The sequence below is a fragment of the Bubalus bubalis genome, chromosome 16, assembly GCF_019923935.1.
Source record: "Bubalus bubalis isolate 160015118507 breed Murrah chromosome 16, NDDB_SH_1, whole genome shotgun sequence".
Classification (NCBI taxonomy): domain Eukaryota; kingdom Metazoa; phylum Chordata; class Mammalia; order Artiodactyla; family Bovidae; genus Bubalus; species Bubalus bubalis.
In genome coordinates this window covers 42,892,769-42,910,344 of record NC_059172.1, presented here as the reverse complement: position 1 = coordinate 42,910,344, position 17,576 = coordinate 42,892,769, and the positions used below count along the sequence as shown (strand labels likewise).

The following is a 17,576-nucleotide window of genomic DNA, read 5'->3' as shown; positions in this document are numbered from 1 at the left end:
TAATAGGTGTGGAAACGGAGTATATATTTAATCAACAGGGTTTGGTTGGATGACTAATTGAATAAGAATGCAGTGAAGGACGAAAAGTTACCTTGAAGATTCAAAGTTCAGTGACCAGGGCAGTAGCAGTACCTTGACAAGATAGGGAGAAACTAGAAATAATCTGTCCAGTTTTACTCTGCAAATGAATTTAAGGTGTCATAATCTAAAAAGACAATTTGGTAAAGTGATTAAGAACAAGCACTCTAAAATCTTGACTGCTTGAATTTAATTCTGGTTTCTCCACTTAGTAATTCAGAGATCTTAAGTCTTACTTAAAGACCCTGTGCCTCTTTTCACCAATCTAATAAGCTTAAAAATAGTATTTGACTTACAGGATCATTATAAAGATCAAATGAATTACTACACATAAAATTCTCAGAATAGTGCTGGTACATAGTAATCATTATATGTTAGTTGTTGGTACTGTTGTTAACATTATTAAGGTATGTTTTCCAAAATAATTTTGTAATTTTGGTATGAAACTTACTGATATAAAAAGGATTTCTTTTATTTGGAGCAGTCCCAGGAGACTTCATTCCCTTTCCTTTCCTGCTCTCAATACCTTCTCAAATGAGTAAGAATCAAGGCGTGGAAAATGTGTTGTGCAGTTGTAATTACTAAATCATGTTAATCTTATTATGTATTTTAGGGAAGTGGGAGAGGAAAGGGTCTTCTAAAGTGTTTTATTACTGTACTTACAGTTCTTTTTTATTGTTTTAAAATGCCATATTGAAAATGTTTATTTCCTACTTTTGTTATTTTCATCTGGACAGTGTGTTTTAGCTCAATTAAAGTCAAAGTTCTGATGTTAGATTTCATTTTTCTGCTCCCCTCACTCCATGACATTAGCTTTGTTCTTCCACATATTAATCTGGTCCTTTGGACTTTCCTATACAGGTGGGTTTTGCTCACCTTGACCTTCATACACTACTGAGTGTTCTCTTGGCACCTATAGGGAGCAATTTGCTTTCTCAGAAAAGCTGAAACTAGCCTAAAGACTCATCTGAAAAAAACTGTATTTCAGAAATTGCAGATGACAGGGGCAGTCTGAGGAAAGCTATCAGACCGAAGGAAGCCCCACACATAAAGAGGACTGTCTCTAGGTATTTTTGGATCTGTAGAAATCATATAGTCTTAGATTTCCTTCTCTCATCTCCCTATACCCATCAATATTTAAATAAGCTATGCATACCCATTTCTGTTTAGTCTTTGTACATAATCAGTGAGCCTATGTATTTAACTGCATGCCAGTTAGAATTTGGAGGAGGCCTAGCAGTTTGGTACCCATAACTACCAAAATTTGTGGCTGTTTTATTTATTTTGAAAATAGTATATTTAAGACTGTACCTAAAATAATATTGTTCTCAGCTAAACTCTAGTATCCTTTCATAACTGGAAGAGAACACTATGTCATTTCAGTTAATGTTCTGTCTAGTTACAAGGAAGAGATAGCTTTAAACCCTGAGTTCTTCAAACAACTCTGCTTTGGGTGTTCACCGTTAAGGTGTGTCTTACTTCACTCTTGGCTATGCATGTCATTTTGAATTATATTCTTCTATTGCCCCAAAGGGCAGAGGTTTCATTTAGTTCCATTAGTTGTCAACAGCATTTGTTGGGCTTAGATTCAACTGCATTCAAATAAACCCAAATAATAGTGACTTAATGAGGTGGGTGTATATTTTTTTTCCTGTAACATAGAAAAGTCTCGAGTTAGGTGATTCGGTGTTTTGAACTAGGTATTGGCAAGCACTATGAGGTTTTATGCTCTTTTATTTGGAGTAAAGTTATTTAGCTTGTTGTGGAAAGAATGCATAACTGTGGAAATGTATGTATGTGGCAGCCAGAAAAGAAGATTAGCAATTACCATCTTCCAGTAACCTCACCTCAATCCTAATTCAGAATCTTTGACCTTTTCAAACATGGTGATGTCTTTCCATATATACTCTATCAGAATTGTGTTTTTTAACTGCAAGGCCAGTTCACTACTGTGTTTTTTTTTAAATAACCCTGAGTATTTAGTCAATATTTACCCTCTTGTCATCCCATCTTGAGAATCATGAGAGAAGAAACCCTTTGTTTTTGCTCATCCTTCTATCCCTAATGCTAGGCATATATGAGGTACTAAATAAATATTTGGTGAATAAATGATTGAAGGAACAAGAATGGTAGCATTCTGTTTCACTCCCAGATTGAGAATCTGCTATTTTAGGAATTCAACTTTTCAACCTTTATATAGCTCTAGAGAGACAATGTAATAGAATAGAAATACTTTGACTTTGGAATTATTTGTACAACAAACTTTTTTTGACCCCTTGCCATGTGTCAGGCACTGTGTTAGATGCTGGAATTAGATAACAAATAAGTGTGTTCCTTATTTCAAGGAAAGAGGGAGACAAATCTGTAAACACTTTAAATACTGAACTTACTGTGTGCACTAGATTCTAAAGGTGCATGTAAAAGGAGTATTTGGAACAGTGGGTTTGAAGTGAGCAGAGCTGCAGTCCAAGAAGGCTTTCCAGACGGGAGGCAACCCATGTGGGTGAGAATTAGCCAGGTAAAGGTGAATGGGGTTTGTGTTCCAGCTTGTGCAGAGGTACAGATATTAGGATGCAAGGGGTGTGCTGCTGCTGCTGCTGCTAAGTCGCTTCAGTCGTGTCTGACTCTTTGAGACCCCATGGACGGCAGCCCACCAGGCTCCGCCGTCCCTGGGATTGTCCAGGCAAGAATACTGGAGTGGGTTGCCATTTCCTTCTCCAGTGCATGAAAGTGAAAAGTGAAAGTGAAGTCGCTCAGTCGTGTCAAGGGGTGTGGGGAGTGACAAAAGGCATAGGAACCAACTAGTAAAAGACTTAGACTTTTATCCAATATCATTGGATATCACTTTAATATCATTAAAGACATTTTCAAAACATTTTTCCCCTTCTGCTGAAAAGGGAAACATATTTTTGTCTTTTTGAAGATCTCAGAAATACAGAAAGGTGTATAAAAAAGAATGTGATTACTTGTAATATCTTCAGCCAGAGATAACTATCTTTAACATTTTGGTATACTTCCTCATAACTGCCATAATTCCTCAGTTTCTCTTCCTTCTCTCTTTCCTCCTCCTCCCCCTTTCTCCTTTCTTTCCTCCTCTCTCTTCCTGTTCTCTGGTCAGATTTTGTCAAAGGATTCAAATGAAAAAAGAGGTTAAGGTGTGGAAAGAGGCAAGGTTTTTGTTTTGGACTTACTTTCTGAAATAAGTATTATAGAAAGAGGCATAATTTTGAGGATGGAGAGTTGAATCATTTAAATCAGTTTTACTTGTGAGTAGCACCTGGTCAGATCAAATAATTTGTGTTTGCTTTTTTTTTTTAAGTATTTTTTACCCATAAAAGAGAAGTATAGGGGTATGATTGTGGATGGTTGGTGGTTTGCAGTTACACTACATGAACCTGCATTTTTTTTTTAACTTTTTGTTTTGAATTGGGGTACAGCTGATTAACAATGTTGTAATAATTTCAGGTGAATAGTGAAGGGACTCAGTCATACATATATGTGTATCCACTCTCCCCCAAAGTGCCCTCCCATCCAGATTGCCACATAACATTGAGCAGAGTTCATGTGCTATGCTGTGGATCCTTATAGGTTATCCCTATAGCAGAGTGTACATGTCCATCCCAAACTCCCTAACTATTCCTCCTCCCTCACCCCTCTCATCAGCAACCATAATGAGCCTGCATTTGTATGTGGTAAAATTTAAACATGTTATATATAATGTAAATATTTGGATGAATATGAGAAAAAATAGTGTTTTGTGAGAATAAATTTTTAACACTAGAAAAGCCTACTTTGCATTCATTTTTATTTACCATGATTATTATTACTTTTGCTTTGATGATTGGAAGAGTGAACTCTCTACAAAAATGGGTTTTATTTAGCTAACTGAGATATTCAGTTGTTTTCAGTTAAACACATGATCTGATAGCTTGACAAGTTAAATCTTTTTAAAGATACAATTTAAGGTGCTTGGCAGTTTTCTTCACTTGTAACTGTTCCTGTAATGTGAGAATACCAATAGGTGTGGAAAAATAAAATAAAATTATGAATACATTAAAAAGTTACTTTATTTTAGAGCAAGTTGAAAATGTTCAGAAAGTTATTTTAGCTATCATATATATATATATAAAACCTTTAAAATGTATATACATATGACCATTCCCTCTGAAATAGACATGAAATTTTAACAAAAGAACATAAAGAGTTTCTAGACTATAAAGATATACATAAATTTAGGGGAGCATTATCTTAAAGTTTCATTATATATCTCCCTCTAAAAAATTCAAATATAAGGAGACAGTATATCTTCTATTATGATGTCTAACCCTTTCTTGAACCAAGAATGCTTCTAATGCTTTCAGTTTCTCTTAAGTTTATTTATTTTAACTTCTTTTAACATGTATGACAGCAGAATATAGCAGTGGTGTTACAAAATTTAATGTCTCTAGATATGAGTTTCACATTTTCTACCATTTGAATATTGTGTTTTGAGGGAAAATAAATTGTGGATTAAGTGTGACCAGTGTATAAGATTACTCTCTTCTTAGTGATAGTGAAGCAATTACTGACAGATCCCTAACACTTGATTTCTACATGACTGATGTTGTAGCTCACTGGAAATGATCTACTTGTTCATTACAAGTTAGATTATTTAGAATTTAACACCAAAGCTGACTGTATAGAGAAAGAGTATTCAATTCTTAGGAAAGCTTTCAATGATAAAATAGGTAGTCAGAATTTTGTAATTTTGATGGAGTCAGAAGCTGGAAAACTTCCATCTTTTATCCTAAATCATTTCTGGAAGTACTTCTAAGTGTTATAATAGGCTTCATTGTAGATATATGGGTGAGTTAGAAATAGATCAGCCCTCACAGGGAGTGAAACGAATTCTTAAATTTAACTCCTGATTGGATTAAGGTTATCTAATATTTATGATGTCCTTAGACTAGCTTCCCTGGTGGCTCAGACTGTAAAGCATCTGCCTGCAATGTGGGTGACCCGGTTTCAATCGCTGGGTCGGGAAGAAGATCCCCTGGAGAAGGAAATGGCAACCCACTCCAGTACTCTTGCCTGGAAAATCCCATGGACAGGGGAGCCTGGTAGGTTATGGTCCATTGGGTCCCAAAGAGTCGGTCAAGACTGAGCGACTTCACTTCACTTAGACTAGCTACCTGCCAAAAGAAAACATAAATTCACTTTGGAGGAAGATAACATCATCTGGAGTCTCAATTTATCTCCATCTTTAAAAAAAACAAGTTCAGTTTACAATTGAAAAGTAATCAATTTAGAGATAAGATAATGTGGCAGAAAGCTAAGACAAATAATAGAAAAAGATTCACAAAGGATTTAGATAATGGCACTATCAGACTAGGCTGTGCCTTAATATGTCTAGGAAACATAAAAGATTTAGTATTTTGGCAGAGTATAGGAATCTAATAAAAGAACCAAATGCAATTCAGGAACTGATAAAATACAGTAACTAAAATTAGTAACTGAGAAGATTAACTTAGCAGCATGTTAGACTTTGCTGAAGAGAGTTAGTAAACTGAAAGATAGATGAAAAGAAAATATTCCAACTTTTTCATGGTGAGGGTTAAAGGGTAAAAAATACAGAAACGAGTACATTAAAGAGAACCAGAGTGTCAAATATCCTAAAGAATCTCCAAATACTATTAGAACTAATATAAATGAGTTCAGGGAAGTTGCAAGATATAAGATCAATATACAAAAACTAAGCGTTTTTGAATATTGCTAACAACGAACTAGTAGAATTCAAATTCAGATGGAAATGCAAAAGACCTAGAATATAAAAACAACCTTGACAAAGAGGAACAAAGTTGGAGGGCTTATACTAATTGACTTGAAGGCATATTGTTAAGTTAAGGTGTTCAAATAGTTTAATACTAGAGTCAGGATAGGTAAATGGGATAGTACTAATTCTATCAGTAGAAGGAGTAATCCAGACATAGAGCCCTTACCCCATACCCACACATACACACACCTGATTTTTTTTACAGACATACAAAGCTAATTCTGGAGAAAGAATAACCTTTTCAACAGATTGTGCTAGAACATTTGATAGCCATATTGTTTAGTAGATGAACTTCCATTCATATTTCAAGAATTCCAAGTAGATCATAGATCTATATATTTTTTATAATTTTATTTATTTTATTTTTGGCTGTGCGGGGTCTTCATTGCCACAAGGACTTCTCTAGTTGTGGTGAGCAGCGGTGCGCAGGCTTCTCATTGTGGTGGCTTCTCTTGTTCTGCACAAGGCTCTAGGGTGCGCGGCTTCATTAGTTGCAGCACCAGGGCTCAGTAGTTGTGGTTCCTGGGCTCTGGAGCACAGGCTCAGTAGTTGTGGTGCACAAACTTAGGTGCTCCACAGCACGTGGGATCTTCCTAAGCTAGGGATCGAACCTGTGTCTGCTGCACTATCAGGCTGAGCCACCAGGAAAGCCTACATAGATCTAAATTTAAAGTCTGAAACTATAGAACTTCTTTTTTCTTATCAGTCTACTAGTTTTATTAGTTTTATTAATATTTTCAGTGAACCAGCTTTTGCTTTCATTGATTTTCTTTATTGCTTTTCTGTTATCAATTTCATTGATTGCCATTCTCTGTTATTTTCCTTCTTCTGCTTACTTTGGGTTTAATTGCTCATCTTTTTTGCCTGCTTCTGGTGGGTAAGAAGGTAAAGAATCCTCCTGCAATGCAGGAGACCTGGCTTCCAGGGATCCAGGGAAGATCCCCTGGAGGAGGGCATGGCAACCCACTCCAGTATTCTTGGCTGGAGAATCCCCATGGACAGAGGAGCCTGGCAGACTGGAATCCATGGGATCGCAGAGTCGGATACGATTGAGTGTCTAAGCACATGGTGGAAACTGAAGTCATTGATTTGAGACCTTTATTCTTTTCTCATAAAAGATGTTTAGTGCTATAAATTAATAGTCCCCAAGTATTGCTTTAATTGCCTTTCATAAACTTGAGTAAATTATATTTTCATGTTAATTCAGTTCAAACTATTTTTTAAGTGAAAGTGAAAGTTGCTCAGTCGTGTACAACTCTTTGCGACCCCATGGACCCATGGAATTCTCTAGGCCAGAATACTGGAGTGGGTAGCCTTTCCTTTCTCCAGGGAATCTACCCAACCCAGGGATCGAACCCAGATCTTCCTCATTGCAGGCGGATTCTTTACAGCTGAGCCATAAGGGAAGCCCAAGAATACTGGAGTGGGTAGCCTATCCCTTCTCCAGGGGATCTTCCTGACCCTGGAATCGAACTGCGGTCTCCTGCATTGCAGGCGGATTCTTTACCAACTGAGCTATCAGGAAAGCCTAAAACCAATTTTTACTTTCCCTTTAAAATTATTCTTTGACCCAAGGGTTATTTAGAATTGTGTTTCTTAATATTTTAAGATTTTTGTAGATAATCTTTCTTTTTTTTAAACGTTTTAAATTCCACTGTAGTCAGTGAATATAGTTTTGTGTGATTCATATCATTTTCAATTTATTGAATAGCTTTTAAAATATTTATTTTAATTATTTATTTGTCTGTGCTGGGTCATAGGTGCAGCACAGGGGATCTTGCATCTTCGTTGAGGCATGTGAAATCTTTAGTTGTGGCGGATGAACTCTTAGTTGCAGTGTGTGGGATCTAGTTCACTCACCAGGGATTGAACCTGAGCCCCTGCATTGGGAACTCGGTTCTTAGCCACTGGACCACCAGGGAAGCCACTAGTGAATGCCTTTTACATGACCTGAAATATGGTCTCTCTCAGCCTCTGCTACTTTTGTTTGTTGCTGTTGTAATTTTTATTCTTGGTAATGATAATAATTTCCCATCCAGTCTTTGTTACTTTATCACTGCCTACATTTCACTATTGCCTGAGTTATTACTCCTGAATATCAATCTGATTTGGTCAGTGTTGACTTTCTCCAAAAATCTGCTGTTAATCCCACTGTCTATCTGCAGAAAGAAATTCATTCTCTTTGTCATGGGATACAAGGTTCATAACCTGGCTACAAGTTATCCTCCTAAGAAATCCTTGTCTAGTTTTATCATCCTTTGCTATCTCTGTCTGCACGTTTTCTTTTCCAAAATTGCATTAGGCATTCATTTCCTATATATCTTTGATCAAACTGATCCTTTCTCCTGGAATTCCCTTTCTCTTCCCTTCTTGCTTTTCATCTAATACGCATGCCAGTTCTGTTGCACCTGTGGAACTTTCTTAGCTTTCCTCTGCTGGTGTCTACTGTGTTCTTAGTTCATTCTTAATATCTGTCTTAGGGTATGCTTTGACTTTGGATGCCCCATTTATGTAGGCACTCAGTGTTCCTTCAGATCTCAATAGTGAGGATATTGACAGTATTTTAAATTCAGACACATGAGTCAAAGGATTCAGGAATGGCGAAAAATTTAAAGTTATGTTTTGAAGTATGTTGAACTCTCAATTCTAAGTTTTTTGCACCTTTTATAAATCATCAACATTAAAGACTATTTACAAATGGAACAAAATTTCCAGCTCAGTTTTCACTGAATCTTAGATAAAACCAAGGAGTTTGATAATATCACAGAAGATAATGAATTGCAAACAGAAACTGAAAATAGCTTATTAATTGATGTCTATAAATTCATATATTCCTATAGTTTAGTGAAGGTGATATGTAGTAATTGATTACCATTGATGATTAGTTAGAAAATGAAATTATGGGTGATGTAGATATCTTATGGAGAAGGCAGTGGCAACCCACTCCAATACTCTCTCCTGGAAAATCCCATGGACAGAGGAGCCTGGTAGGTTGCAATCCATGGGGTCGCTGAGAGTCTAACACAACTGAGCAACTTCACTTTCACTTTTCACTTTCATGCATTGGAGAAGGAAATGGCAACCCACTCCAGTGTTCTTGCCTGGAGAATCCCAGGGATGGGGGAGCCTGGTGGGCTGCTGTCTATGGGGTCGCACAGAGTTGGACACGATTGAAGCGACTTAGCAGCAGCAGATATCTTACACATAGTGACATAGATAGATCCGAATATGAAGAAAAGGAGTTGAAATTACCTCCAAAGCTAGAAATACTTCTTTAGTAGCCAGAGCTGCCCAATCCTTATTTTATTATATATGCAAAGTTTAGTGTAACTTATGATGAAACAATAGAATATCTTGCAAATAATATTTCTTCTAAACAACCTAAAGTTTTCTCATTATTATAAAATGATGTACTTACATGTTTTAAGTTAAAAATATCAGAGGTGTTTATTTTTATGATTTTCTGCTTTAACTAACTGTTTGACAAACCAGTTAATTTCCTGTGACATACTTTGTGATCCATAAAGGATTGTTTGAATGGGAATTGTTCTTGTAGCTAGAAAATGAGCTCTGTGCAGTAATAATGTTTGGGTAGCACTTTATTGTTTTCACACCCCTTTTAGATGTGCTGTTTCTTAGGAGGAAAGGAATACTAGTGAAAGTTGTCAGGGGTATTTGGAATTCATGTCAGGGGTATATGGTCTTTCTGCCCAATCTGTAGAAGAAGGAAGCAGAGGAGAGAGGTCTAGGTGAGCAAAGGCATGCTAAGGGATTTTCTAATATAGAAGCTTTTTAGAACTTGAACTATACAATGGACATTTTTATAGGTGTTAAGTAAGTATGGTATGTGTATGCATAGCTGAATATAGATGTTTTCAAATATTGAATCCTTGAAGGTTAGAGATCATGTATATCAGAATATTAGGTTTGATGATTACACATTAATGTGCTGTCTTCTAAGGGAGATGCATTCCAACCTTTAGCCTAGAAAGTTGGGAGGAGCCCTTTAGTTGTCAAGAGTCTTAATGAGAAGTGCTGACTAGTGTTTCTATAATGATTTCAGCCCAATTCCAAAAGGTTTTAGTCATGCGTGATTGTGAATTTAATACATTAGGTAATTGCTCCAGTTCTGCCTCTATCCTTATTTGGTTATTTATCCTCCCATTTCATGCCTGCTCTTGTTTTTACTTAGCACTTGACCTTTTTATATGGACTTAGTTGGGGGGAATCCACCACACCACATCACACCATCAATGCCTCTATCTCATACCTGCCATATTTATGATTATTTTTCTTTGCAGTGTCTGTTAAGTCTGAGCTGTTTTATCCAGGTGCAAAATGTGGGACATTTGTTTTAAAGTAGAATCATAGAAGATCATCATTTATTTTCAAGGTGAAGCATTTCCAGTTGAACTGCTTAAAAAATAACTTTTGTAGTCTAGATAGTTTTAGTCAATAAAATATGTTTATTTAAACACAACATATCAATATAGTTAAATTAATTAAAAAAATTTTTAAACCCTGTCAGTCAACTTATACATTTAAAATGTTAAATTGCTAAATTTACATTTAAATATCCCCTGTTCTCCAGAAATAGCTAATCTTAAATCTATTGATCTGAAACTTCTCTGTTGACTTTTGTCCAGTTGAATGAGAATAGTGTTCTGCACTATCAAATTCCTCATCCACATACTCAATGAGCATAATAAAATAGTGCTTAATTTGAGCTACTGTATCTTGAGATGACTTATGCAATAAGAGTAATTGGAAGATAAGTGGAATTTGAATATGCTAAAGAGAAAAGACATTTGTACTGCTTTAGCAAAAGTCCTGAGATGGGATGTTAAAGTTGTCTGAAGCTTGCTGCTGCTGCTGCTGCTAAGTCACTTCAGTCGCTCTGTGCGACCACATAGACAGCAGCCAACCAGGCTTCCCCGTCCCTGGGATTCTCCAGGCAAGAACACTGGAGTGGGTTGCCATTTCCTTCTCCAATGCATGAAAGTGAAAAGTGAAAGTCAGCTCTCTCAGTCGTGTCTGACTCTTCGCGACCCCATGGACTACAGCCTACCAGGCTCCTCCGCCCATGGGATTTTCCAGGCAAGAGTACTGGAGTGGGGTGGCATTTTATTTATTTTGGATTTGGAGGGATATTAGGTCATAACAGAGAAGGCTGCAAAGGTGGTAGGGGCTATTAATACTTCATTCCAAAGTATTAATGAAATTAATACTTCATTAATGGGTTTAAATTTTCTGTAAATAAAAGATTTGTCATACATATTCTTTCTGACAGGAGCATAGTTCTTGTACAGTGTGAAGGCTTATATTTTTGTTTTTGTTTTCATGAAATAGTATACAGTCAAAACAAGGGTCTAATGATAAAGCTAGCTATGTGTCAGTAGCTCTGCTGCTACTGCTAATTCGCTTTAGTCGTGTCTGACTCTGTGCGACCCCATAGACGGCAGCCCACGAGGCTCCCCCGTCCCTGGGATTCTCCAGGCAAGAACACTGGAGTGGGTTGCCATTTCCTTCTCCAATGCATGAAAGTGAAAAGTGAAAGTGAAGTCGCTCAGTCGTGTCCGACTCTTCGCGACCCCATGGACTGCAGCCTACCAGGCTCCTCCGTCCATGGGATTTTCCAGGCAAGAGTACTGGAGTGGGGTGCCATTGCCTTCTCAGTAGCTCAGTCATGTCTATCTCTTTAGTGACCCCATGGACTGTAGCCAGTGTTATTTATATTTCTCAATAGAACACATAAAAATTACCATGGTTTGTGCATACATTAAGTAGTCATATTGAACATACAGGACACAAATATGGCAAAAACAAATTTGAAGGTTAAATCAAGATCAGAAAACATTATTTGGTGGAGATACACATTTTGAAGGACTTTTGAAAACTCATTTATTGATATCTATGAAAAAATCTTATGGGAATTTAATGGAGATTACATTGAACCTGTAGATCATTACAAGGAGAATTGACTTATTTAACAATATTGATCTACAAAACTATGAACCCAGATTTCCTTTCATTTATTTAGATCTTCTATAATTGCCTTCATCAGTGATTTGTAGTTATCCTGCAACCTTGCTTAAATTACTTATTAGTTCTATGAGTTTATGTTCATTTTCTTTGTGAGCTTTTACTTTTGATTATTCCTATTTAAAAAATATTTTTGACTTTCAAATCATGATAGCACACTTGTGACTCTGCTGTTATCTTAGTGAATATGACCTTTAAAAAAAAAAACATTTTAGAAACTAAAAAAATATGTTTTGTCTAAGCCTTTGTTTTACTGTATCTTATATTTTTTTATTACCATTTTCTATCAGAATTGGGTTTCAAAATCCTTTGTCAGGGTTTCCTTAAAAAGCAGTGCTATTTTAATATCTTAAATATTTGCCATCTGAAAGTATTTTTTAATGGAACAATAAAGTTGGTTATGACTACAGAAAACAAATTGCAATTTGAAAAACAGTGTATTTGCTGTATCATTTTATAAATCTGACTGTTAATTGTTTTAGTGCTTTAATAGATTACTTCAGAATAGGGGTAATAACCAGTATAACTTTCTTTCATTGCATATTGTTTCACATGGGATTCTATCACTGGGGGGGCTAACAGATTTCTTCCTGCCTTTCCTTTCTTTGATCTCTCTTTAGAGACAGAAATTTGTGTAACTACCTAAAGTCTAAAGTGCCTAATTAACGGGGGCCTATGAATGGGGACCCAATACATCAATATTTTATAGGGTAGCCAAGGATTGAGTGAAATTAGTAACAATTCATGAAGCAAATACTCTCATGAGACTGTTGGCTTTGCAGCAGACAAAATATTTCGTGTCTGGATTCATACTTGATGTCTTCTTATAGTACCCACCCTTCTGAGTTCAATCTTGAGTTTTACAGAATGATCCCCTCCAAGTGTTTGTGTCAGTTACCTATCATTGAGTTGCCAAGTGGTACCTTTCTTTAGAGGATTATTATTAATTCTGTTTGGAGATATCTCAACTTGTAAACAGTTTTAAAATAGTATAAATTCTGATTACAAAAACGTCCTCAAACTTCTGGCTAGTAGAATAGTTGTATTGGTTGCTTAAAATCAAGTTTAAAGTTTATTGTTCTTGGTAGTGGAAGCACTAAGAAGTCAATAATGGCTTTATGGCATTATAGTTTGACATTTATGACATCCACATATAGAAGTCATTTTTGTGGTAAGTGGTGACTTCATACCAGAAGCTGTTTTCTAAACAGCATAATGTGACCTTTGGAATTTGAATAGATAAAAGGAAAAGTATTTTGATACAGTATGAACTTTTCTTGAAAAATAAGGTTGTTTTTCTTAGAAATTGTGGCTTTGTTTGATGTTGAAGCTTTCTCCAATAATCCTAATTTTCAAAATAGTAATGAGAGTCATACTTTGTACTGCTTTCACATCATAGGAGACCTGATAGCACAGTCTCCTTGAATATTGAAAAATATAAAGCCAAACTACATTCCCAAATCTCTAGCAGATAAGGAAATTAATTTACATCTAAATGGAAGATACATGATAAGAAATCAGAAGCTTTTGTGCAATATTTCAGGTCACAGAATATCCTTATCCAAGTTTATTACTAAAAAAAAAAAAAAAACGTTTAAAATATTCAGAAATGGTACAGTTCATGCCTATCACACAGGTTACTTACCTGCTAATGATGACTTTAGTATGTGCTTCTTTCTCAGAATTAGCAGTGAATTAAATCTAAGATGAAATCTTGGAGGAATGATGTTTCTTAAGGAAAGGTACAGAGTTGACAAGACTTAAGAGCTTAAAGAGGATGGATAATTTTTACTTTTGTTCTTACCTGAAGGTTACAGCAAATCTGAAAAAAGTCAGATTTGCGTACCTCTAGCCTTTGGTGTTGTGTTAGTAGCTGTTGTGTCCAACTCTTTGAGACCCCCTGGACTATATATAGCCTGCCAGGCTCTTCAGTCCATGGGATTCTCCAGGCAAGAATACTGGAGAATTCTGAATTCTGAATACTGAATACAGAATACTGAAGTGGTAAGCCATTTCCTTCTCCAGGGCATCTTCCTGACCCAGGGATCGAACCCACAGCTGCTGCAATGCAAACAGATTCTTTACTGTCTGAGCCACCAGGGAAGCCCTAGGCTTAAGTACTTTATGGTGTTTAAATGTTCCATGAAATACCAGACCACCTGACCTGCCTCTTGAGAAACCTATATGCAGATCAGGAAGCAACAGTTAGAACTGGACATGAAACAACAAACTGGTTCCAAATGGGAAAAGGAGTACGTCAAGGCTGTATATTGTCACCCTGCTTATTTAACTTATATGCAGAGTACATCATGAGAAACGCTGGACTGGAAGCAGCACAAGCTGGAATCAAGATTGCCAGGAGAAATACCAATAACCTCAGATATGCAGATGACACCACCGTTATGGCAGAAAGTGAAGAGGAACTAAAAAGCCTCTTGATGAAAGTGAAAGAGGAGAGTGAAAAAGTTGGCTTAAAGCTCAACATTCAGAAAACGAAGATCATGGCATCTGGTCCCATCACTTCATGGGAAATAGATGGGGAAACAGTGGAAACAGTGTCAGACTATTTTTGGGGCTCCAAAATCACTGCAGATGGTGACTGCAGCCATGAAATTAAAAGATCCCTTTCTGTTATAGCATTCACAGAGACTAAGTAGGGAAACTGGACTTCCACCTGCATCATGTAATAATTTGGCAGTATCCTCCTTCCCCTGATAGAGCACTATCAGAGGAGATAGGCTAAAATAGAAGATTTGATAACGATCTGGAATTTTATACATAGTATTTTGTATTTCTAGGCTTCAATGGAAAATTAATCATAATACCAAGAAAATCTTAACTTGAATGGGAAAAGACAGTTAGATGCCAACACCAAAATGACATAGGTGTTAAAATTATCTGACAATCAAAGCAGCTGTCATAAAAATGCCTAATGAACAGTTTCAAACATACTTAAATGAAAAAATAGATTGTCTTGGCAAAGAAATAAAAGATAAGGATTAAAAGGAAAATTTAGAATAAAAAAAAACCTGAAAATTTAAAAAAAGGGAAAGAAGCCTCAATAGACTGACTCAACAGAGGCCTAGAAAGGACAGAGAAAAGAATCCATGAACATGATGATCGAGCAAAAGAAATTATGTAGCCTCAGCATCTGAGAGAATAGTCCAAAACAAACAAGACAAACACATGAATAGAGCTTCAGGTACCTGTGGGAATATATAAATGATCCAGCATGCATGTCATCAGAATGCTGGAAGAAGAGGAGGGTAGGACTGTAAAACTATTCAATAAATAATAGCAGGGAAGAAATCCCAAATTTGGCAAAAGTTTATGCAAACTTACAGATTCAGGAAGCCGAGTGGATTCCAAAAAGGATAAAGCCAAAGAAATCTGTGCCAAGGTACGTCTACGGTCAAATCTCTGAAAACTAAAGACAGTCTTGAAAGCAGCGAGAGAGAAATGACACCTAAGCAATAGGGGATTGTTTTTTTAATAACAGCAGATTTCTCATCAGCAGCATTATGAGCCATAGAGTGACTTTTCTTCTTGAGTTTTCTTAATTATGGCACCCTCCCAGTATAAAGGAAGAGGACGATAGAGGATGAGATGGTTGGATGGCATCACTGAGTCAATGGACATGAGTTTGAGCAAGTTCCGGGAGATGGTGAAGGACAAGGAAGCCTGGCATGCTGCAGTCCATGGAGTTGCAACAAGTCGGACACAGCTGAGCGACTGAACAACAACAACCCAGCATAAAGGAAGGCAGAGTTTTTACACTTCTCTCAAATTAGGTAAATACTGATATTAGTTGACTGCGATGTTAGGTACATATGTAATCCTTAGAGCAACCGCTGCAAAATCTATACAAAAAATATACTCAAACACTATCAATAAATCAAAATGGAATTCTAAAAGATATTTGACTAATGTACACAAAGGCAGGAAAAATATAGAAATGTAGAATAGAGGACCAACAGGAAACAAAAATAAAATGACAGATGTAAGCCCTGTAATATAAATAATATTAGATGTAAATTGATATATCAATTAAAAGTTTATAAAAAGGGATGACCATTATATGCTATCTGTAAGAAATCACTTCAAATATAACGTAGGTAGTTTCAAAAAGATAGTTGAAGGAAAAAGAATGGAAAAATACGTGATGCATACATTAATCAAGACTAGGGTGGGCTATGTTAATACCAGATAAAACAGACTTCAGAGAGAACAAAAGTCCTTGCCAGGATAGAGACAAACTTGCAGAATGATAAATGCCATCAGTCCATCAGTAAATAATAGCAATTTTAAATGCATATGCATCAAACAGCACAGTTTCAAAAATGTGAAGCAAAACTGATATAACTGAAGGAGAAAACAAATTTCCAATTATAATTAATAGAATTCAGCACCCACCTCTCATCAGTTGATAGAACAAGTAGAAAATCAGCAAGGGTATATTATCAGCCAACAGGATATAGTCAGCATTTATAGAACACTTATATTCTGTTTAGGTTAAACATTTTATAATCTGAAAAAATTTTAAAAGAATTGAAATCATACAGAGTGTGTCCTCTGACCATGATGGAATCAAAGTGGAAGTCAAGCCACATATCTAATAAAATGTCCTATAGTAAATGAATGATTAAAGAAACTCAGGTACATATGTACCATGACATAGCAATAAAAAGAAATAAACTGTAGATACACTTGATGGCATGGATGGATCTTAAGGGCATTATGCTGAGTGAAAAAAATCAGTCTCACAGATACACTGTATGCCATTCCATTTATATACCATTCTCAAAATAACAAAATTACAGAGGTCAAATTAGGAACAAGTTGGTGGTTGCCAGGGAATTGAGGTGGGAGAGGGAGTTGGGTGTAACTATAAGGCTGTAGCAGGAGCAGCATCATTATGGTGATGAAATAGTTTTACTTCTCATTTTGGATGGTGACTGCACAATATTAAACGAGTGATAAAATGACACACAACTATACACATTGCACCAATGTCAGTGTTCTGGTTTTGATATTGTACTATATTTGTATAAGTAGTAAGAAAAGAGTATCGAAGCCTCTATATACTCTTTTAAGTTGCCTATATTCTATAATTTCAAAATAAAAAGATATTGTTTTATCACAGGTATATTGAAATTTAAGAATATTTTTGAAATTTCCCATCACATTTTAGTATATTTGATTAAAGAACCTGTTACTAGGTAAAAGGATAACACTTGTAATTAATATTTATAAGATAAGTTTTTGAAAGTCATTTTGTATACTTCTCAGAAAATGAGAAACTAATAAATCATCCTCAAACCTGGCTACAAATCCTTTTGGAAGTTAGATGATTTTCAATTAAGTGCTTTCAATAAAAGTAAAGGAGAACCTGATCATTTCACAATATATACAAATCCTGAATCACTGTGTTGTACAATTGAGACTAATGTCAGGTGTCAGCTATATCTCAGTTAAAAAAAGCATTTGTGACCAAATCTTAATTTTAAAGTCTAAGTAGTAGAAATAAGCATGTTAATTATTCTTTTTTAATATTTGAACATTTTCATAAAGCAGTTTTTAAACTTAATGAAAAAAATATTGAAATGCCAATATAGAGTTTAGAAAGCTCACATACTAGTCTGTT

The 17,576-nt window shown here is 35.8% G+C and overlaps 1 protein-coding gene across 3 annotated transcripts in view; it reads left to right on the top strand.

The window, feature by feature from the left end:
- Nucleotides 1-17,576, top strand: part of SBF2 (SET binding factor 2) — a 509,682-nt gene that overhangs the window by 121,612 nt on the left and 370,494 nt on the right. The window contains exon 1 of one of the 3 annotated variants that reach the window (XM_044929499.2): nucleotides 1,370-2,596. The exons of the other annotated variants lie outside the window; for them this stretch is intronic. Within the exon in view, the coding sequence (XP_044785434.1) occupies nucleotides 2,576-2,596 (21 nt within the window). The 5' untranslated portion in view covers nucleotides 1,370-2,575. Of the gene's footprint in view, nucleotides 1-1,369; nucleotides 2,597-17,576 lie in introns of those variants that run through there. 3 annotated transcript variants of the gene reach the window in all.